At 34.2% G+C, this 22,923-nt stretch overlaps 1 protein-coding gene across 1 annotated transcript in view; it reads left to right on the top strand.

Moving 5' to 3' along the window:
- The window catches only part of ANAPC10 (anaphase promoting complex subunit 10), a 78,768-nt gene that overhangs the window by 26,027 nt on the left and 29,818 nt on the right, over positions 1–22,923 (top strand). The window contains exon 4 of the mRNA XM_058550138.1: positions 5,931–6,051. Within this exon, the coding sequence (XP_058406121.1) occupies positions 5,931–6,051 (121 nt within the window). The remainder of the gene's footprint in view (positions 1–5,930; positions 6,052–22,923) is intronic.

Genomic DNA, 22,923 nt, shown 5'->3' with positions numbered 1-22,923 from the left:
AGCCTCTAAGTTTTAAGGTGGTTTGTTATCTACACTTATTATAGGTAGATATTTGTATTTTCTCTTTTTACGTCCTTTTCTTTTAATACCATCTCTGTCTTTTCTATATCTGTCTTTATGGCCTGATTTTTCCTCATTATGGGTCACATTTTTCTGATTCTTTGTAGTAATTTTTGATTGGATGCTGGATATAGTAAATTTTACCTTGTTGAGTGCTGGGTTTTTTTTCTTGAAAGAGGATTAGACTTTGTTCTGGCAGGTAGTTAAGTTACTTAAGAATCAACTTGATCTTTTTGAGGCTTGATTTTAAGCCTCTTTATGGTGGATCTGGAATACCCTTTACTCCAGGGCAGGGGTCAGCAAACTTTTCATAATAGGATAGAACGTAAATATTCTAGGCCTTGCAAACCATATTTTAGGCTGTTACAACTGCTCAACGTTGTCACTGTAGTGCAAAAGCAGCTGTGGACAGTATGAAAGTGAATCGTTGTTGCTTTGTTTTAATAAAACTTTATTTACAAAAATAAGTGGCAGGCCACATTTGGCCTGTGAGCTGTGGTTTCTGATCCCTAGTCTAGGGCAACAGTTCTGCAAGTTTTTAGTTTCAGTACCACTTTCAACTGTTATCGAGTTCTCCGAAGATCTTTTATTTTTTATATCTTACAGTATTTACCATATTAGAAATTGTAGCTGAGGAACTTTAAAGTATTTATTTAGTCATCTAAAATTAAATAATTAACCTATTATATGTTAACATAAATAACTCTTTTTTTATGAAAAAATAACTGTCTCTTCCAAAGCAAACAAAAAATAGTGAGAAGAGTATTATTGTTTTACTTTCTTTGTGAATCTTTTTAGTGTCTGGCTTAAGAGAAGACAGCTAGAGTTTCATATCCTTCTTTATTACATCTTTTACAACATCTCATGTCAAATTGCATCTGGAAAACTTCACTGTATACTCATAAGAGAATGATTCTGAAAGAGGCAAACAACATCTTAGTATTATTAGGAAAATAGTTGTGACTTTGTTGATCTCCTGAAAGGGTCTTAAGGTCCCCCAGACCATTCTTTAAGATCACTTCTCTTGGGCAAGATGAGCCTCATGGTATACTATGGCTTGACCCTTCTGGGATCTCAAATGAATGTCCTAGATATTTGGAGAGATATTTGGACTCTCCATTTTGGTTGTTGGGAACTCGAATGATTTGTACCCTATGTGACCTCTGGAAATTGTTTGGCTCACTGCTTCCCTGTAATTGTTCTTTCCCCAGCAGCTGCTGCTCTTTCTTTGCGTGTGTTTGTGGAGTTTCACCTCATGCATGTGCAGATTGGTATTCAGTCCAAGACTCAAGGGGACTCCATGCAGATTTCTGGAGTTGTTTCTCAGTATAGCTCCTTCCTCAACTTGGTGAGACTGCAAGGTTCTGTTAGGCTTTTCCCTCCCTGCATTGCAATCCAGAAATTGCCTGCAGTCAGAAAGCCCAGTTGTTCATAGGGTTCACCTCATTCGTTTCCTTTCTCTTGGGACTCATAGTCCTGTGCTGCCTGTTGTTCAGTGTCTGCTGACAGTATTTCCTATCTGTTGTCTGATATTCTAGTTGGTTATGGTGGGAGGGCATGTCCTGTAGCAGTTATTCCTTCATGGGCAGACATCCCTGATTTTTTTGTCTATTTGTTTGGTTTAATTTGGTTTTTACCCATATCTGCTGAAAATTTTACATTAAGGTCTTACATGTCCTATTAAAACATGGTCTTTGTCATGTTAGTCTTCAGTGAAAACTTTCATTTTAGCATCCTGTTAACATGGATTAGAAACATACTTTTATACAAAGAGGGCATTTTCTATCAATGTACCAGGGACAAAGAAGAATATAGTCATTTATATATTAAATCATTTGTTTGCTTTTTGTTTTAGGCAAATATGTGGACTCTTTATGTTTCTTTTATGTCTCAGTTTTTTGGTAATAGTGTATCTGGCATGTTAACAGGAAACGATAAACAGAATTTTATGACTATTTATTTTTAGTTTTAAGTCTTGTACCTCAGGAGTTAGTAGTTACTTTTATATGGTGTAGTCATACAGACCTAGATTCAAATTCTGGCTCTGTGCTCTACCAGATGTGTAAATGAGGACTACTTGCTCAACCTGATCTGAGCCTCAATTTCCTCATCTGTAATGTGGACATAATAATGCTATATTAAATGGGAATGAGAACTTCTAGTAACAGAGCTTCTAATAATAGTGTTTTAAACAAAGTGGAAATTTATTTCTTCTATCTCTTCATGTAAGAGGAGCCTGGCAGTCCAGGAGTGGTATGGTAGCCCCATAGTGTATTGTGGACCCAGATTTCTTCTCTTTCCATTCTACCACTCTTAGCTCATGGCTTCTATACTCAAGGTCACTTCATGATCCAAGATGCCTAACGGAATTCCACCCATCATGTCCATATCTCAAGGAGTAGGAAGGAGTAGGTGGGAAAGGTAAAAGGGGCATGTCTTCCTTTTAAAGAAACTTTTTTTATAACACACAATCATTCAGTTTAAATCTTACCAGCCATAAATTAGTCACATGGTCATACCTAGTTTTAAGGAAAGCTGGGGAATATAGTGTTTTAGCTGAATGTTATGAAGAAAGAAGGGAAAAAAGGCAGGTAGGTTGGCATCTAGGAGTATCTGCCACTAGTGTCTTCTGTTGCAATTTCATGGGTTCCAAATCAGTTGAGAAATTATTCAAGAGTTAGCAGATGGAGAACAAAATAACCCCCTATAAAACTGACAAAGATGATGTTTGAGAAAGGGGTTTATTTCTGCAGTCAAGTGTATTTCCTAATACTGAACTCTAGAATTAAACAGACTTACCCATCCAGTTATGAAAGTGCTGGACCATGTAGAGCCTGCCCCTATTAAATTTGTGACATGAAGGATCAAAGCAGATGTTTGCTTCCTGCCAACATCTCTTTCTCAGCAGAAAGGGAGTAGTGGGTGAGGGGATAGAGAGAGAGAGGCTAGGAGTGTTACTTATGTCATCATACATGCAGAAGTATTATCCTCTTCCTTCTCCCATCCTATGCTATTCCTTATCCTAAGAGTTTAGCATGATGCCTGGCATATAATAAGCATTTAGTATGTGGTGATTATTATTATAATGATAATTTGAGTAGCTTCTACTGTGTCGTAATCTAGGCATTTAATCTTCCCACATGCATTGCTGTTTAACAAACAGCATGATTTTCTATTCAATATTCTTTTTTAAATTCACCACGAGATAAAATGGATAAATAATTTTAAAAGGCTTTACAGGTACCTTTTAGAGTAATAATTTTAAACTTTTGGTTTGGTCACAGTTTCTTTTGCAAATGTAATGCAATTATGTATGTGGCATAAATTATATATATGATTTCTGGGCATACATGGACCTTAGAATAAGAACCCATGGTGTAGATAAAATTTAAAGAACTATAAACACCTGCATATTACTGTAACCTCGTATCAATGACTGTTGAATAAGCTAAGTACAGTTAATTAATAGGAACGCGATAGTGGTTAAGATCAGGTGAAGCAGACAAACACACCTTTGAACTCCGACTGTGCCCACCTACTAGCTTTTTGGCCTTAAGCCAGTTATTAACCTGAGTGTTGTTATTTAAAAAAAAAAAAAATCAGTAAAATGGAGGTGGTAATAGTTCCTGTGTCTCAAGGTTGAGGAGTAAATGAGATAATACATATAAAGCATTACTTCTGGGCTGGACACAGAATATTCACTTGCTATTTGCCTCTGTTGCTATTGTTTTTTATAATCATTAGTGTTATTATTCTTCTTTGCCTTTCTAACCTCACCCTGATTATCTTGTAGGTTCCAATGACTAAGTTATTCTGAGTTTCATAACTTGGAGATAAAATTATTCTGAGCAAAAAGCGTGGTCCTTTAGATCTGCTTCTGTTAAAAAAAAAGTCCTCAAGAGTAATCTTCATAATCTTTGATCTCTCCAAAATAAGAAAGACCTTTCACTGCCTACTTATGGCTCATCAGGGAAAAGATCTTTGGTATGCCCTTCAGAATTTCCCGTTCTTCCTTTGATTCCGCTCATGCTTCCTTCCTGGCCCAGCAGAAGGAGAAAGATGTCAGTTTGATACCTCTGGCCTCTTTTGAAAACCTGGTAATGGTATTCATCCTGTCAGCAGTTTCTGGGTATTTAGTGTTTTACATCTTGATCTGTCTTTATTATTTGAGGAAAAGTCCGTAACTTTCCCCATTCCTTTCTGATGAATAGCTCAAGCTACAGAAGTTTGGTCTCCTCACTAAGAGCTACAGATCCCCTGTTGTTTTTATAGGCTGACTTTTGACACAGGCTGCTTCTGTTCAAGGAGCTCATTGTAATTAAGTTAGTGCCAGTTTATACCAGACTCAACTTTTAAAGCATGTTTAAATAGACTTCTTAATGGTATTTTTGGTTGATGTTTAAAATTGTCTAGTTTTTTTTTCTAATGAACAAAATCACACATGCTTATTGTAAAAAATGAATCAGAAAATATAGAAATCGTGAAGAAGAAAATAAAGATTTCCCATAGTTATACCTCACCAAAGTAGCCACTTTTTCTATTTTTGTATGATTCTCTTTGTCTTTTTCTATACATATGTATAGGTTTATAAGCCTTTAAAAATTTTTTTGTTTTCCCCAAAATGTGCTCCTCTGTATATACTGTTTTGTAATCTACTTTTTTTCCTACTATATATCTATATACTATCTACTATATAACTATATATCTACATGATTATTTTAAACAGTTGTATGGTATTTCATGAAATGGTTATGTTATAATTTATTTAACTAGTTCCTTATTAAGATAGATATTTAGGTTGTTTATAATTTTTCAGTAATTTAACTGCAGGACAATAAACATTTTTCTAGATCCATTTTTGAGTAGTTGTGTTGTCTTGTAATACATTCTTAGAAGTTGAATTTGTGGGTCAAAGGCTGTGTACCTACTGACTGGCTATGGAAGTACCTGTTTTTAATTAAATTTGGGTATTATCAGTCATTTTAATGTTTTCCAATATGATAACAAAACTAATGTTTATGTGTATTTTAATTTCTATTTCTTTGATTATTAGAGATTGAACATATTTTCATATTTTTTGGCCACTTGCATTTTTTCTGAAATTTATTTTCTGTTATATAGTCTTTGCTTATCTTCCTAAGAGGTGTATTTTGAAAAAAACAGAATTTTGTTTCTTACATTAAGTAATAGATTATACTTTCTATTTTTTAAAAAATGCTTTTCTTTTTGCTTGAATTAATTTCTCACTTAGGTAGTTATTTTCAAGTGTTAACATAGGAAATTAAGTAATTAACTAGTAAAGAAAACCAAGCTTGTTAGAATAATTTCTTTGTCTAAAATACAAATGAAGAGAACTGAAATCCTTTTTTTTTTTTTTTTTTTTTTGTGAGGAAGATCAGCCCTGAGCTAACATCCGTGCCTATCTTCCTCCACTTTATGTGGGACCTCCACTTTATGTGGGATGCTGCCACAGCATGGCCTGACAAGCGGTGCTTCAGTGCACGCCCGGGATCTGAACCCGGGCTGCCAGCAGTGGAGCGCACGCACTTAACCGCTATGCCCCGGGGCCGGCCAGGACTGAAATTCTTAATGCTTGTTTGTACTCTAAGATACCTATTTTGGCTTAACTGTTCCTTCTTTGCTCACATCTGGTTCTTGACCATGTTCTAGGTAAGAGATGTCTATATAAGTAAATGTTTATCTGTATTTTTACATGTTCTTTGTTTTCATCATGTTGAAATTAAAGGAAATGGAAATTGTTGATTCAAATGCTCAGTTTGGCAAACTATGATTTTTAAAATCAGAAGATGTTTTGGATGTAAACTTTCTACATGATAAAGGGCATATTGTTTTTACTTTATTGCTTTTAGAAGAAAAACAACTGTGAAGACATTATGTATTTATGCAGACTACAAATCTGATGAAAGCTATACTCCAAGCAAGATCTCAGTCAGAGTAGGAAATAATTTTCACAACCTTCAAGAAATTCGGGTATGTCTTTCAGAGTTTTAAAAATATGTTATCCTGTAACTCTTGCCCTTTAGAAGTTAGTCTCATTTGATGTTAGGTTAGACAGATTAAAATGTTAATATCGAAAAGGAAAATTGTTAATATTTAAGAAAACATAGTTTTAATTTTTTAGAACATTTTTTATTTTCTTTTGAATTCTGATTGACATCTTTATTTTTTTCCAATATTTTGTGATGGAAATGTTCAGCCATACAGAAAAGCTGAAAGAATTATATAGTGAACCCCAATATACTCACCTCCTAGATTCCATAATTGTTGATGTTTTGTTGTATTTGCTTTATTATAATCTGTCCATCAATCCATCTAATTTTTATATGCATTTCAAAATAAGTTGCAGATATCTGTACACATCACCCCAAATACTTCAGCATGATATATGATAACTGGAGTTATTAATATTTCCTTAAGGTTCATTTTTTAAGGTAAAATTTATATAAATTTTGCACAGATCTTAAGTATATTATTTGGTGAGTTTTGACAAATGCACACACATCTGTGTAACCCCAACTCCTAGTAAGATATAGAACATTTCCATTACCCCAGAAAATTCCCTCATATCCCTTACCCGTCTATCTCCATTTCCATCCTACCCTCAGAGGTAACTGTTCTTCTGATTTTGTTTGTTTGTTTATTCATTCATTTGTTCCATAGGTCAGTTTTGCTGGTTATATGGAGTTGTAGCCCATTGTTTGAATATACCACAAATTATTTATCCTCTGTATAACTTTTTGAAGCTATTAGGACAGTGCTTTTTCACCTGAATTTTTTTAGTCCACAAATATTTACATTTCAGAGATATTTTCAATGATTTTGAACTGTGTACTTGTGAAATTCTGACCCTTATTGGCATTGGCAAAAAAATGCCAATTTTTCTTGTCAGAAAATCATGGAGCTCAAATAATTGTTAAAATCTTTTAGGTTAGGTGGTTCTGAGAGATCTGGGAAGCACCTGTGATTTTTGAAAGACTTCCTACTTTGTGGCCTGGACTCTTACTTGACTTAGTGTTTATATTAAGACCCTGTCTCTACATTTATATTTCTTCCCTGAGTTAGTAATAAAATACTTAATAAAAATCACGTATACTTTCATTGTTTTCTCATTAAGTGCATTGTTGTTCTCATGTGAAATTTGCTTATATATTGACAAATAAGAGTAAGTAAGGACATTGTCCACAGGTATTTTTTAGCTTGTTTTTTCATCCTTCTTTGAGGAAACTGTCGCTTTTTGAGATAACTACCTGGTCTTGTTCCATACATTGATCTTTCTTTACTTTTAAAAAATGATCCTATAACTTTTCTTGAGAGCTAATTTGTTTTTGAAAAATTGTTGTAGATAAGATATTCTTCTTTTAGTTTAAAAACATTTCCTATTTTATCTGAGAGACCATACTGGTTAATACATACTTCCCATGCTTAAATAAATTCTTAAATAGATAAGCTCTTTACTTCCTTTGTAAGTTTTTTCATTTGCCCTAGTGCTTTTTTCATTGAGAATCTTTAAATTCTTTTTATTATTCTAATTATATTGGACCTTTTGCTAGCCCTTCTTTTAGCCCTATATCTAATACATTTAATCAGTGTTTAGTGCTTTAAAGACTTGATTTGCTTCTTATATTTTAATTGTTAAACATTTTTGTTGATCACATGATTGGGTAACTCATATTGAGAAGGCTTTTGGGAGCAGAGTGGTCTTGTTTTTGTTTAAAACTAAATATTTGTCATATAATTCCTCAGGCAGGTTGAAATAACGTGAAATGCGGGAAATAAAATATTTTGATCCAAGATATGTGTGGTATATATTCGGAATGTCCACTAGATGTCACTGTTATCCTTTAATTGCTAGTCTCATATCCTAGTTGTAGTAAGTTCAAGACCTCAAATAGTCTTAGTTGTGCTAGTTTTTCCAAGAGTATATATGTTCAGAAATTCTTTGATGCATTTTGGGAAATGTCTGCCTTCATACATGATTTCTAAATTTATATATTAAATATATGTTTTGTTTTCTGTTGTAAATTGGAGAAACTTGAAATGATATTTGGACCATTGTGGAATACTTTTAATCTAGTCTTTGCTTCTATTATATCATTTAAATGCTGAAGCGTTAGCCATATAGAATAAGGGCTCTTTTCGGTAGTCTCTTAATTTTATTCTAAGTGTGTTTATATTTCTGTGTAGTGACCGCATAGCCTCATGAGACCAGTAATACTAAATATTACCAGGTGATAATGTAAGTTGTTTTCCTGAAAACTTAATGAACATACTGCTTTTCTGCCACAGTTCTCACTAAGGAACCATAATTTTTGGATTTTGCTTTAAAGTATTAGTGCTGGCCTTTGCAGCTCATGATATAAAGGATACTTTATCTTTGAATTATACATTTTTATACGTGATTTATTCTATTTACCTTTTTCTAAGTTAAAGGAGTAAGAATCTGATAGCACTTTGTTTTTTAAGGAAAGATAAGCAGATCATGATTTTATTTTTTTACATACTCCTTATAAGATCCAAATTGTTATTTTTAAAAAATCTTTGCTTCTAACTCGGATACTAAGACAAGTGATTAAAATAGTGTGAACTTTTATGAGGTTTTTAGAGCCATCATTTCATTAGTTATAGGACTGATTTAACTGAGTGGAAAATCCAACTAAATCTTTTTATATTTTTCCATGGATGTTTGCCCACTGGAGGGTGTAGTGTGTATTGGAGTGTTTTAATGGGTTTTCCTTTTTTACTAGAAATTATGGATTTGTTTACTTGAAACACTCTAAAAACCTATTTTCTGTAATTTTATTATTGATTTGAAGTAGTAACTTTTAAAAAATTCTAGTTCAGGATGAGAAAAGCTAATGGCTATGCTATTTATCCAAAAGTTATTCTTTCTTCATCATATTTTCCTTCATTTCAGTTATGAAGCATGATGTTATATCTAGATCTTTGTTACCTCTGTTAAAAAATCTCCACAAAGAGATCAGGCCCTTCCTTTACTATTCTGGAATGCATATTTTAACCTCTATACTTGAGGAGGGACTTAAAATGGAAATGAAATTTAGACTTTCTGCTTACTGGTTACAAAATACTAAAACTAGGTTTGACCAAATAGAACATTTTTGACGCCAAAGTTGGATTTATTTATGCTGCTCATTCTACTTTCTTGTTTTCAAAATTATCCATCCTACACAAATTGGAAACCAACAACCTCAGGACATTTTATAAGATGTTTATAATTTATTGCTTCTACACAAGAGACTATTTGTATATAGAAGTGAGAATTTAGCATTTCAGAGTCTTTATATCATCTTTTCAGAATACTTCATTCATCTCAATTGTGTTACTTTTATGCAGGAAGTTATTATGTTCATATAGCTCAGAAAGTAGTTAAGAGAAGTTTTCAAATAAAGATGTAGTTGCTTTTTAAATTTTTAAATCCTTTGTATTTTAACATTATATTTTGGTTTAATGTTGTTCTTTTCCTTTGCTCTCAGAAGGGAAAATATGTGTGAAGGAAATTTTTTGTCATTTACAGCAAGGAACCAAAGAATACCAGTATATCTTAGATATGACCATTTTAACATTTTAGAAAACATGTCCAGCTAAAATCCAAGAAAACTTAAAGTCCTTTTCGATTTGTTAACTAGTTACTTCTCTTTTTAAAAACTATTGTAGAAGGGCTGGCCTGGTGGCGTAGTGGTTAAGTTCGGCGCGCTCTACTTCGGCAGTCCGGATTTGTAGGTTCGGATCCTGGGCACGGACCTACACACCGTTTATCAAGCCATGCTGTGGCGGCATCTCACATACAAAATAGAGGAAGATGGGCACAGATGTTAGCTCAGGGCCACTCTTCCTCAAGCAAAAAGAGGAAGATTGGCAGTAGGTGTTAGCTCAGGGCCAATCTTCATCACCAAAAAAAAAAAAACAACTGTTGTAGAAATTTTTATGCTTAAATATGAAACTAAAATGATTTATTAGACATATAGTGACTGCTCTCAAAATTATTTCTATGAAGTTCTGTGAAAAACAACTTGTTAAGTTAAGGTTAAGCAGATATTTTCAGCATATGTGAAAGTTGTCCTTTGGTTCATTGTTAGCATTTTGCTTCTAAAACTTGTGGCCACAAAAGGATAAAATATTGATGGAGCACAAGTTTGAGCACATAAGTGATTTTAAACCTTGTTTTTGTCTTCTGATAGTAAAGGTGTTACCAAGTGATTTTTTTTTAAGAGGAGGCTTGAAACAAGTCTTTAGTGTTAAGAGAGCTATAATGATATTTTCCCTTTCTTCCGTGTGGGTGAGCCTTTTGGCTCTCTACCTTGTGTCTTAAATCAGTGGCATGGCTGTGGGAGTCCATATATGGCACTTTGACAGAATGGTTAATAAGTCAGCTCTTCTGTTAAAATAACATTTACTATTATAATTTGAGTTCCATTAATGTGTGGGGTAGAGTAAGAAGATGCAGACAAAGGCTCTGACTCTATCTATTGATCTTAAAATCTACTTATATTTACTTTCTTATGAGGGGCCTATTTTAAACAAGTTATTATGAAGTGGAATGATTTAGGCAATATGTACAAACATAAATTGGTCTGATAAGACAGAGCGTTTAATTTATTGAGAGTTTGGGGGAAAATAACAGTTTTTATTGCATTTAGCTAATTTAAAAGACAATATTTTTTAAATTAATTTTTATTATTAATTTTAGGACATCTTTGAAATGAGTGTATAATGTTTTGGTGTGATACACGTAATTTTTAGGCCAGAAATGTCCTCTCTTATCCCTTTCTAAAAGTAACTTATGCAATTTAAAAAAGTTATTCATAATTATATACATTACTTATTTCCAAAATGGAGTTGAGGTAACTGCATTTGGGATATATTTCCTTTTGAAAACTAAAATTTGTTGCACAGCAGAATATCGTATATATTTTTAAGAGAGAAACATTCTTGTATCTCTTGTTTTGTGTTTGACTGTAAACTTAGAGTATAGTTTTTTTGAGAGATGTAGTGTGGCATTCCCATACAAGATAGATTCATGTTTTATTCAGTAAATATTGATTTAGGGCCTGCTAAGTACCATGCACTGTGTTAGGTACTGGAGATACAGCAAAGATAGTCATGTTTTCTGTCCTTAAGCACTTCATAGTTCTGGTGGAAGAAATAGGCAAATAAATCAACAATTATAACATAGTCTAGTAAATACATTCAGGATGCTGTGGGAATACAATGGAATATTAGGAGCAGTGGTTTAAAAAGTTTTTCTAAAAGAAGTCATGGTTCAACTGAATCTTAAGGATAAATATAAAGCCTATTCGGGTGGAGAAAAAAAGTGGAGCTATCCTAAAAGGGGGCACTGTGTTCATAAAGGTGTGGAAGAGTGAGGGCATGACATGATGGCAGAACTGCAAATAATTTAGTGTGCCTGGAAACTGCGTAGGTGTGAGAGAGTGACAAGGACTGGAGAAGTATTCGTTCATTCAACACATTTACTGTGATGGTAATGGTAATTTGGCCTCTGTACATAAGGAGTTTACATTCTTGTAGGGAATAAATATATAATTGTTACAGTGAAAATATATAGGCAAAAGTTAGATTGTGCTTACTGTCAGACTTCTAGGGAGTTGAGACTTTAACTGAGGAAACGATAGAGTTTAATCATGGAAATGCTGGGGTTGGAGCAATGTGAAGACCACGTAGGTAATATCCAGGTGAAAATTAGGAGGATTTAACTAAGGCTATGGCAGTTGGGTTCAAGAGGAAGGGATGTATTTGAAGTAGAATCAAAAGGACTTGTGACTGATGGCTGCCTGGGGTATACTGGGAGTATGTGTAGGGGGTTTAAGTAGGTAGAAGAAGGCATTTAGAATTGTCAGGTTTGGCAACTGAGTGAATGTTGCCATTAATCAGAAATGGAATACAGAGTTAAGGAACATTGAGGCTGGGGATAGAGAGAAAGTTTAAGCTATTGAGATTAATTTTTGTCACTGATTTCTGTTATCTTTTCAGATGGAGGGCTTATCAGTGGTAGTCAGGTATATGGATGTGAACCTGAGGACAGAAGTCTAGGTTAGAGGTGTAGATTTGGGAATCATCAGTGTGTAAGTAGAAGCTTTGGTGTGAGTTTTGATTTATTCAGGGAGTGTGTATAGTAGAAAAGAAGAGTGCCAGGGCTGGAACTATGGAAATGCCAATATTCAAGGATCGGGTAGAAAAAAATTATCCAATGAGAAAAGATGAGAGAAACTGCCAGAGATGAGAAGAAAATCAAGAGAATATGATGCCATAGAAGCTGAAAATGGTCAGGAGTATCCAGTTAGATAGGGACTGAGAAGTTTCCTTTATAAACCTGTGTTACATGTTTTAATAGGCAATTTATTTAATGCAATTCTGAATTAAGGCAGTTCTTGCAGGTAGTTTAATCACTATTTGGAGTAATAGTTTCTAAATTTATAGATTTGAGAATAATGAAATTTTTTTTTTCTAATAGCAGGAATTCCAACGTTTCCTACCATAGTATTTGTGCCAAGTAAGGAGATTCTGAAGGGGATTCTTCTTTTGTTTCATAATACTTTGAATTGGAAGGTTATGTCCCGCTCATGCGTACTTAAAGTGAACTTGGAAGTTGATGAGGTTCCTTTCACGAGCGTTGTGCTATAAGGTCACTTTTTTCAAGTGCTCTTTCACATCAGTTATGGAGGAGCTGCACTGTTTCTTCTAGGCAGAGTGATGGCAGTAACAGCCAACAGGGCAAAGAAAACAAAAACCAAAATTAAAAAGCCCTTTATTTAACCCTATGGCAGTCTATAACATAGTAGAAATATACATTTTACTTACAAAAGTGAAAATGACATGGTTTTAGAGATAGACATTATCAGCCCCTTTTTATATGAGGAAAGCCTACTGAGCAAGTATGGCCAGCTGGACAGGGCAGGGGTGGGCACCTGGCTGAGAATTGAGCACAGTGTTGGAAGCAGTAGGCATTTAAAAAAAAAGTTGTCAAATAAATATACCGGCAGTCAGTTCATGGGCTTGCCACTGACTCATGCTTGTGAAGTTTGCTTCAAAAAGATTATCTGGGAAAATCCACTTCCTTCGTTCAGAAAATTTTAAAAAAATTTTTAATTGTGATAAAAATCACATAACAAAAAACTCACCATCTTCACATTTTTAAGTGTATGGTTGAGAAGGGTTAACTGTATTCACATTGTTGTATAGCAGATCTCCAGAACTTTTCATCTTGCAAAACTGAAAATCTATATCCATTCAACAACTCCTTCATTTTCCCCTCCCTTCAGCCCCTAGTAACCACTATTCTACTCTCTATTTCTATGAATTTGACAGCTTTAGATACCTCGTATAAGTGGACTCATGCAGTATGTGTCTTTTTGTGACAGGCTTATTTCACTTAGCACAGTGACCTCAAGGTTCATCCAGGTTGTAGCAAGTGACAGAATTTCTTGTCTTTTTAAGGTTAAATAATATTCCATTGTATGTATATACCACATTATGTTTATCCATCCGTTGATGGACACTTGAGTTCCTCTATCTTTTGACTATTGTGGATAATGCTGCTATGAACATGAATGTGCAAATATCTCTCTGAGACCCTGCTTTCAGTTCTTTTGGTTATATACCCAAAAGTGGGATTATGGGATCATGTGGTAGTTCTATTTTCACTTTTTTGCCTCTCTCAAGAATATGACTCACAGGAAACAGGCAGGTTAGCAGCAAGACTTGATTCAGAGAGATAGTGACATGGGAGGGTAGTAAGGTGAAGGGCCATGTGCAAACTGAAGTTTTAAAATGAGAAGAATATAAAGTATAAGATACGGGAGAAGTTAGGATGGTATAGAGTGGATGGTATAGTTAGGATGGAGAATAGAGTGGATGCAAGGACAGATAACCAGGAGAGAGAAAAGTAAAGTTGAGCAAGTGGCTGATGCCCCCAGTAGTCTTCATTTACTGACCTGTCTGATACCTGGTTGTTTACATTTTCCTGGGTTCCCATGGGTATATAAACTTCTCAATAAACCCCCTCTTCCTTTTGAGTGAATCTTTATTCTTGGCAACTAAAATGGCCCTAATTAGAACAGTAGTAGCAGCAGAAAGAGCTGCAGCAAATCTTGCAGTTGATTTTTTGATGGGACCAATGTTGTGTTTGGAAGAGAAGAATCAGCATGTCAATTTTGATTTATATTGGATTAACCATCATAGAACTGAGTCATTATGTTCGCCATTATTTATGTTTATTGTTACCTGTACTGTTTGTTAAGCACTTTCTACATGCATATCACTGTGCTAAGCAGTCACCACTCACTGTTTCATTTTGTCTCTCCAAAGCTCAAGTGGTGGTCAGATGTTATTATTATCCCTTTATTCAAATAAAGCTGGGACTTAGATTAAATGGATCTTTTGCTATATAGCTCACTCTAAATGTGAAAATGTTAGAGCTGAAAGAAACTTTAAAGGTAATCTATTTCATCAAAAACTTAGATGCTAAGCAATCAAGCAGGTAATTTAACACCAAAAGTCCATGCCTTGTCCAAAGGGGACAGCTGCTATTCAGTTTCAGCCTTTGCGGGACACATTGGCCCAGTGTTGGCAGTCTTACAATTTTTAAGGATAAATCAGAAATCTGGATTTGAATGTGAAATTTCCCAATTGTTAAAACATGCTGGGCAAACAAGGTATGTCCACAGGCTGGATGTGGCCAAAGGGCCACCAGTTAGCAACTTCTAATCAAGTACAATCCCATTATTTTACAAATGAGGCACAGAGAGGTGAAGAGAGCTGCCCAGTGTCACACAGCAAGTCAGCGGTATAGCTGGAATCAACATGCAATACATATTCCTTCTAGTTTTTTCCTTAAAATCACATTAGATTACAAGTTACCAAAACATTTCTTTAAGTTTTTCAGAAAAATTGAAATGTGTAGCTGAGGAAATGAGCTAGTGAGTGACAGTCAATCTATCGATTGACTATAGATTTTTGAAATGTATTTAAAAATTGTTTACTTCCTTGATATAGTCTATTGAAAATTGATTGATACTTTTAATGCTAATGCTTTTGTCACAAACATTTATAAATATTTGCTTTTTTTCCTGCTGACTGGTTTTGCTTAATGATTTTATAAAGAGCTTTAAACAGTGTAATTTGGAGAATAAAATTTCTAAGGAAAAAAGAAAAACATATTCCAAGTCTCAGAATAAAAGAATGAGAATATTGGAGTAGAAACTCTGGGAATATAAACCAATTGATACTTTCTTCTTTGGCCATTTTACCTTCATAAGGAAATTAAGAAAAATCATCATGCAAGGGTTTGTAGGTTTTAGGAGGTCTTTCCTCTTCTGTTTGCAATTATAGTTGATGGTAGAAAACAGAAACAGTAGCCCATCTCAGCACCATTTTCGGAACAAATTGTCTACTTTGTAATTCTTAAGAATGATACTTAGCTAATTGAATGGTCCACAGCTAGTCTTGATCTCTGGTGCTTAATTAAGTAGGACAGAGACACTAGCAGAGGAGACCCTCAAGGAACTTCTGGTGAGAAAAGATCTAGATTCAAACTAAGTGGTAACCATAACTTTGAGACAATAGTTGTGAAATTGTTCAGATAATATGTAAGCCAGCAACTTGTATTGAGCCCAAAGTCTTTTATCTTGTTCCGAATTAATATGGTGTTTCCTAAGTAGCTGCGTAAATTTTCTATTGCTTAGTTTTGGTAACGAAGAGTATAAGTTCTTGCTCTAGGTCTTATATATTCCATAGGTTCCCACTTTTTGCCACCATATAAACAAAATTATCTCTCATAGTGACAGATACCTCAGATTGGGAATATATAATATCAAGAGAATGAGAAGATAAGCCACAGACTGAGAGAAAATACTTGCAAAAGACACGTCTGATAAAGGACTGTTATCCAAAAAATACAAAGAACTTTTAAAACTCAACCTGATTAAAAAATAGACCAAATACCTTAAAAGATACCTCACTAAAGAAGATGTACAGATGGCAAATAAGAGTATGAAAAGATGTCCCACATGTTATGTCATTGGGGAAATGCAAATTAAAACAACAATGATATACCATTGCACACATATTAGAATGGGTAAAATCTGGAACACCTAGTGCTGCTGAGGATGTGGAGCAACAGGAGCTCTCGTTCATTGCTGCTGGGAATGCACAATGGTGCAGCCACTTTGGAAGACAGTTTGGTGGTTTCTTAGAAAATTAAACATACTCTTACCATATGATTCAGCAATTGTGCTCCTTGGTATTTACCCAAAGAAATTGAAAACTTATATCCATACAAAATCCTGCACACGCATGTTTATAGCAGCTTTATTCATAATTGCCAAAAGTTGGAAGCAACCAGACGTCCTTCAGTAGGTGAATGGATTAGCTGTGGTACAGACAGTGGAAAGTTATTCAGTGCTAAAAAAGAAATGAGCTGTCAAGCCATGAAAAGACATGAAGGAAACTTAAATGCATATTATTAAGTGAAAGAAGCCATCTGAAAAGGCAACATACTGTATAATTCCCACTGTGTGACCTTCTGGAAAAGGCAAAACTATGGAGACAGTAAAAAGATCAGAGGTTGCCAAGAGTTAAGGGTAATGGAAGGGATGAATAGGCAGAGCACAGAGGATTTTTAGGGCAGCGAAATACTTTGTGTGGCACTATAACGATGGATACATGTTATAATATATTTGTCTAAACCCGTAGAACATACACCACCAAGAGTGAACCCTAATGTAAACTCTGGAGTTTGGGTGATTATGATGTGTCAATATAGGTTCACCAGTTGTAACAAAAGTACCACTCTGGTGGGGGATGTTGATAATGGGGGAGGCACTGCATGTAAGGGAGCAGGAAATATACGGGAAATCTCTGTGCCTTCCTCTCAATTTTGCTGTGACTCTAAAACTGCTCTGAAAAATAAAGTCTTTAAAAGAAAAAGGGAAAATGTATACTATACACTCCATCTCCCTCCCCACCACTCAGGGTAAGAAGTTTTCTTAGGGTTTGACTGGCACATTTAGCTCATATAAAATAATAATTATAATATGCTGGCAACTTCTGTTTTTCCTGTTTCTTCCTTGAGATTGCCTCTAAGCAAATGAGATTTCATAATAATGAGTCCCCCAATATTTTTTTCTATAGGAAAACATTTCCAATTTTATAATAGAAATCAATAAAATAATTGTAATAGAAACTTATAGCCGTAACTACTAAAGTACTTAGATATATTAGTATATGTTAGTAGATATTAGTATATCTATTTTATCTGTATTTAGAAAGCAACTTTGAAAATACATTCTGACTGTAAAATGTTTATAGACTAATTAGTGTTGTTTTACTCTAATTAAAAAAAAAATCCCTGTTAAAATAATCTTATATTCTTTCACTTAACTGAATTTCAGTTTTATGTAAGTTAACCTAGGTATTCAGATTTAGTAAACTCCTCTTAAGTTGAGGAAAAGGTACTCTGTGATTATTTAATGGTAGATAGTGTTCTTAGAGTAAATGAAGTTTTTCAGGCAGAGGATATTATCCTCTGAGGTTCTATTTTTGCTTTTTCTCTCATTTCACTTAATTTTAGTGAATCTGACCAATTAATATATGTTGTTTACATAGAGTGTCCTTTTTACAATAACCATATACAATAATAACTGTGGCCTTTGACTTATTCTTCTAATTATAGTTTCTTTGAGATTCATGAGAAAAGTGAATAGCCCTTTTAAAAATATTGCATCTGTTGTCATTGTTCACTAAGTATAATACTCATTTTCGATATAATTGCTAAAACGTCAAAACTTAATCTGAAAGCTTTATTTTCCTGTGTTTTATGAACTATAGCAAAGAGGTGTTACACACAAAACTTGTGTAAGAAAGGACTGTGATGCTAATAGTCTCAAAAGCTTATTCTTAGATCTTCAGACTATTCTTCCAAGAATTAAATTTTCTGTTTTCTTTTTTTTTTTAATTGGGAACTGCTTGAAAGACATTCATGTTCTTTAGCTATTATAAATATTATACCTTGGCTACATTATTTTATAAAATTACTTTTATAGAATTTCTCTTTAGTATTAATCCATAGGCCTACATTGAGTTACATAAGAAATTATGAAATTTGTTATTGTAATTCTATTAGGAATATTGTTGAGGATGTGGTCCACTATATCACAAAGTGGCCTATTTATTACAGAGTTAGAGTAAAAATTTCCTTCAGATCTGAATTTAGGAAAAGCATTTTGGTTTTTATTATACATTCATACACACACATACACACACACACACACACACACACACACACACGTTCCTGTGCTCAAGAACTTTCAACTTAGGGACTTTGATAGATATGGAAAACCTACCTGTTGCGAGGGGGCAGCAGTGGGTGGGAGAAGAATGTCGACTCTCTCAGTCACCAATAGATGCTATTAGCAGTTGCTTCTGTAATTAAAAATTTGCACATTTGATTAAATGGGCTTAATGATAGCTCTTTGGAAACTAATCTGTTCTTAAGTAGAGGAACCTCTGTACTGTGTCAGAACCAAGAATGATACTCACTTTCCTTTGTCAGGAACTGTGGAGTCAAATCTGTGACCTACTTAATAACAATTGTATATGTATTTCTGTGCACTAATCTTACCCTTCTGCCATTTATTTAGTAATTTTATAACATATTTCTTATTAGTTGCCACAAATCTTTGATAGCTACCACTAGCACAGGGACAGTGTCTGTCTTGATCACCCTTGTGCCTAAGTACCTGGCACATAGGTGCTCAGCTAATATTTATGCAATTTTTTTTTTTTCTGCAGTGGCCCTTGTATTTATTTTAAAGGTAGCAGAGGGGCATCTGTTTTAGCTTTACTGACGAAAAAGGTCTGAGGCAGATTAGTTCTTAAATTGATTCTACCCTAGCAGCCCCACTTTCTGGTATAAGAATGTGATCTTAGAAAAGATAATGACTCAAGGGAACATAATTTACCTTAGGAGAATCTAGGAGACTCATAACTTGGTCCTTATCGTGGCCCAAAGGTGATAAGCTCAAGTGAAGTATGATAAGCAAGGCACTTTAGGGAATAAGAACAAACTGAGGAATGAAAAGAAATCTCTGCCTGCCTTCCCTCTTCTACCTTAGTATTTAGGAACTGCTTTACATTTAAGGTAATAAAAGGATAAAAAGTCAAAATTATTCTCAGTTAGTTTGTAAAATCTGGTTGTTAAACGTTAGTTTTATCCATTTTAAAATTTTATCACTTCTCTGAGGAAAATTAGTGAAAGGCATTGAGAGGTGTTCCTGGCTTTAAAATACTTATTTTGTATGAAGAGTTGCCTTGTGTTGAGAGAGAATTGTGTAAGGCAAATATGGAATACAAATTTGAAAATTTTCTATTGACTAAGATCAGGGTTATCAGTAGCATGGAATTATCGTGACTCACTGAACTCCGTTTAACCTGAAGTTGTAGTCATTTGAAACTTGCTGCTATTCCCCCAGAGTCATATTGTACTCGCCACTGAACGCAGAGTTCTCTAACCTTGGCTTCCAGGGGCAAAAACCCAGTCTGTTTCATAATCTGCAATCTGGGTTTTAAATATTGTATTTGAAGTGGGACAGAAGGATGAGACCTAAGCCAGAGGAAGCAACACGTTTCTGGATTGTCTTTGCCACATGCTGCTTTGATTGTGGGTTTTGGAGTCTGTCAGATCAGACTGGAATCTTGGTACTATCACCTCTTTATTTTGTGATATAGCGCAATATCACTGTCCTTTCTGAGCCTGTGTTTGATTACTTTAAAAAATGAGAATCACGATACCTATCTTGTTTGAGTGGTTGTGAAGATTAAATAAGTTGTCTAAAACATCTGCGATATACCAAATACATAGTAGGTTTCTCAGTCAATATAAGTTTATGTCCTTCCATACTTCTTTTTTCCTATAGTTTTGTAATGGCTGCTTGCTTTATCCTTGCTCACACATGACTGCACGAGGTCGAAAAGTGCTAGATAAATGTGTCTTATCTTTATTACGGCATGTTCTAGTAATAGAGAGTAGATAGGTTGTCTTGGATTCAGTTCCTTACTGCCAGATCTAAGCCTATGAAGTGATTTTTTTTTAATTTAATGTTGATATTTGGCATTTCAATATCAATTGTTCAAAGTTGGACAGAGCATGCATCCCAAGCAGGTTTTCTAGTTTTTTTGTTTTTTATTTTAATGAGATTTCCATTGGCATTGGATTATATATACAGACTCAGCATCAGTAGCATTACTATTTTGTAGCTTTTATAAAGGAATAATTTAGCAGTTTTAATCTTTTTGATGTGATCCAGTTAATAGCATAAAATTTGTTGGATCACATGTTGATCCATTGTGTCAAAATATTATATTTTTTCTTTACTAACTAAGGTAATAATTTACTAACTTGGATACTTCCTTTGATTTTGTACTCTCTTCTTGAAATTTTTTGTGCTTATGGGATTTGATTTGATTTAATTAGAAAATAAGCAAAGCTGACTGAATATTGATGACTCTGAAGTCTACTTCTTAGCCCTTATACTTGCTCTATAGGATGTATTCTTTTAAAGTAATGCAATATTTATAGTAATAAATTTATAGAGTTGGGGTGTATAAATGGGCATTAAAAAAACCCTGTTATTTATGCACATTTTAACTGCCATGACTTTCAGCCAAGCCAATATTTTCAAAAAAGCTCTGTCCATCCTAATTGCACAAATATTTTTACAAACGGCAGTGAATGAAGCCCTGAGAGTTATGCTAGCCAATCTGAAGGCTCCCATGGCAGGGAAGTTGGGAATAGTAACAGAGTTTTGGAAATGCGCAGGGTGTACCTCTGTTAATAGGCATTTGCTTTTAGGGAAGTTTGACCTAACAATTGAACACATTGCTTCTGTTTGAAATTTGCAAGGCAAAAACAGAGGTAATCATAATACAATTTTTGCTAGAATATATGTTAAGTTGGCTCACTAGATCAGATAGTTTAAAAAAATTTACTATATGAAAAAGTTATTCAACTTGTTTTAAAAATCCTTCTCTGCAAAGAAATTGATACCTTGATACCTGTGATATTAAGACAGCTTTTCACTTCTTTGTGGCCTGGCATAATAGATAATGCTTTTGGCTTAGAAACTGGGAGTATTGGGTGTAACAGTTTGGATGAGTTTGTGTGTATGTGAGTAGGTAATGTATGAGTACAGGCCCGTGTATAGACCACATGTACTTTCATTTGTGTGCGAGTGCATTTGAGTGGGAAATGATATGAAAAAAACTGGGGTATTGTCTTACTGTTAATAAAACTTTAGTGTTGATATAATTATGTGGATAACAGAACATCCTTATTCATTCATTCATCTCCTTCTAGCTGTTGCTCAGTAATAATTGGATATCATTCTTTTATAGAATGGTTTGAAGCTTAGTAGTATTCTATGGTCCAGTTATTACAAGATGATACTGGGAGATGGCTGGGGATTATCTCATATTTTTTTAGGCTGAGTGATATTGAAAGACCACAATTTGGCAAACTGGACAGATCTGGTTTCAGATCTCAGTTTTGCCACTTATTAGCTGTGTGAAACTTAGGGACATATTTAGCCACTCTGAAACCTCAGTTTCCTCATACATAAAATAGGGATAACAATTCCTGTTTCATTGGATTCCTGAGACGATTAAGATAAAGTTTGCGAAGTACTTATTCATATTGCCTGTCACATAGTAAACACTCAATTAATGCAATCTCTTTTCTTTAGTGTTTTTAAAAAAATAAGTAATATTTGGCAACTTAAAGATTTTTTTGAATATTTGAAGTAAAATACAAATTAATTTCCACATTAGCTTCTGAGAGAGTAGTAGTGCTTTTGGTACCTTGGGAGAAATCTTGATAAGAGCACTGAATATTGCATATTAAAGGGTTCTCATATTCTTTATTTAGTTGTATAAATTGTCTAAGTAAATGTAGGCATGCTGATATTAATAGTTAATAGCTGATTATTGTTTTTAAAAAGCTTCTACATTTTTATGGTGAACTTCCATAAGATAGAAATAACTCTATGTAATTTGTACACCATAACTTACAAATTGAATTAATTTGAATGTAGAGTTTCATCAAAAATGTAGAGTTTCTGTCAAATAATATACCACCAATTTGGGGAAAATGACATTACTGTAATATGTTATTAAGATAAACTTAAAATCCCATTAGGTACCAGTATTTTCATGTTTCTGAGGTTGATTGGCTGCATTCAGTTACAGGTTATGAATGGTCCCACTTGAATAATCCACCAAGCTATCAGGCAGAAAGACCAATAATTCATGGGACTAATTGACCTAGTCAATATAATAGAAACAGTTACAAATAAAATTCACTTTGAACAACATTACTAATGAAAACTCCAGAAGAAACCGTTATGTCCTGTAACTGTCTAGGAATGCTGTGATTCAGTTAACAGACTCTGGGTGGAGGTGGGTCATGGTGGGCAAAATGTTAGAGAGAAACACACAGTATTAGAAATGATTTTAACTATCTTGAATATCCAAAAAGTAGTGTCTGAATATCTGTAAAAGTAGTGTCTTTACATTCTTTATTTTTTCACCCTTCTTGTTCTCTATCTCAGGCCCTTTTGTACAGGTTTGTACAGTCATTATTGCAGTGAGCTCTTTTCTAAAAGATAAGAACACATCTTTGACAAAGCACAGTGCTGTAATGAGGATGCAGCGGGTTTGTCATCCTGCAGTCTTGCTTCATTTACATGATTTCCCAATATAAGACAAATATTGTCTAGGGCACCATTATATCCTTGAATCTAAAATAACTTTTTGTTT

The sequence above is a fragment of the Diceros bicornis genome, chromosome 11 (assembly GCF_020826845.1).
Source record: "Diceros bicornis minor isolate mBicDic1 chromosome 11, mDicBic1.mat.cur, whole genome shotgun sequence".
Lineage (NCBI taxonomy): Eukaryota > Metazoa > Chordata > Mammalia > Perissodactyla > Rhinocerotidae > Diceros > Diceros bicornis.
This window is presented reverse-complemented; position numbering and strand designations above follow the sequence as displayed.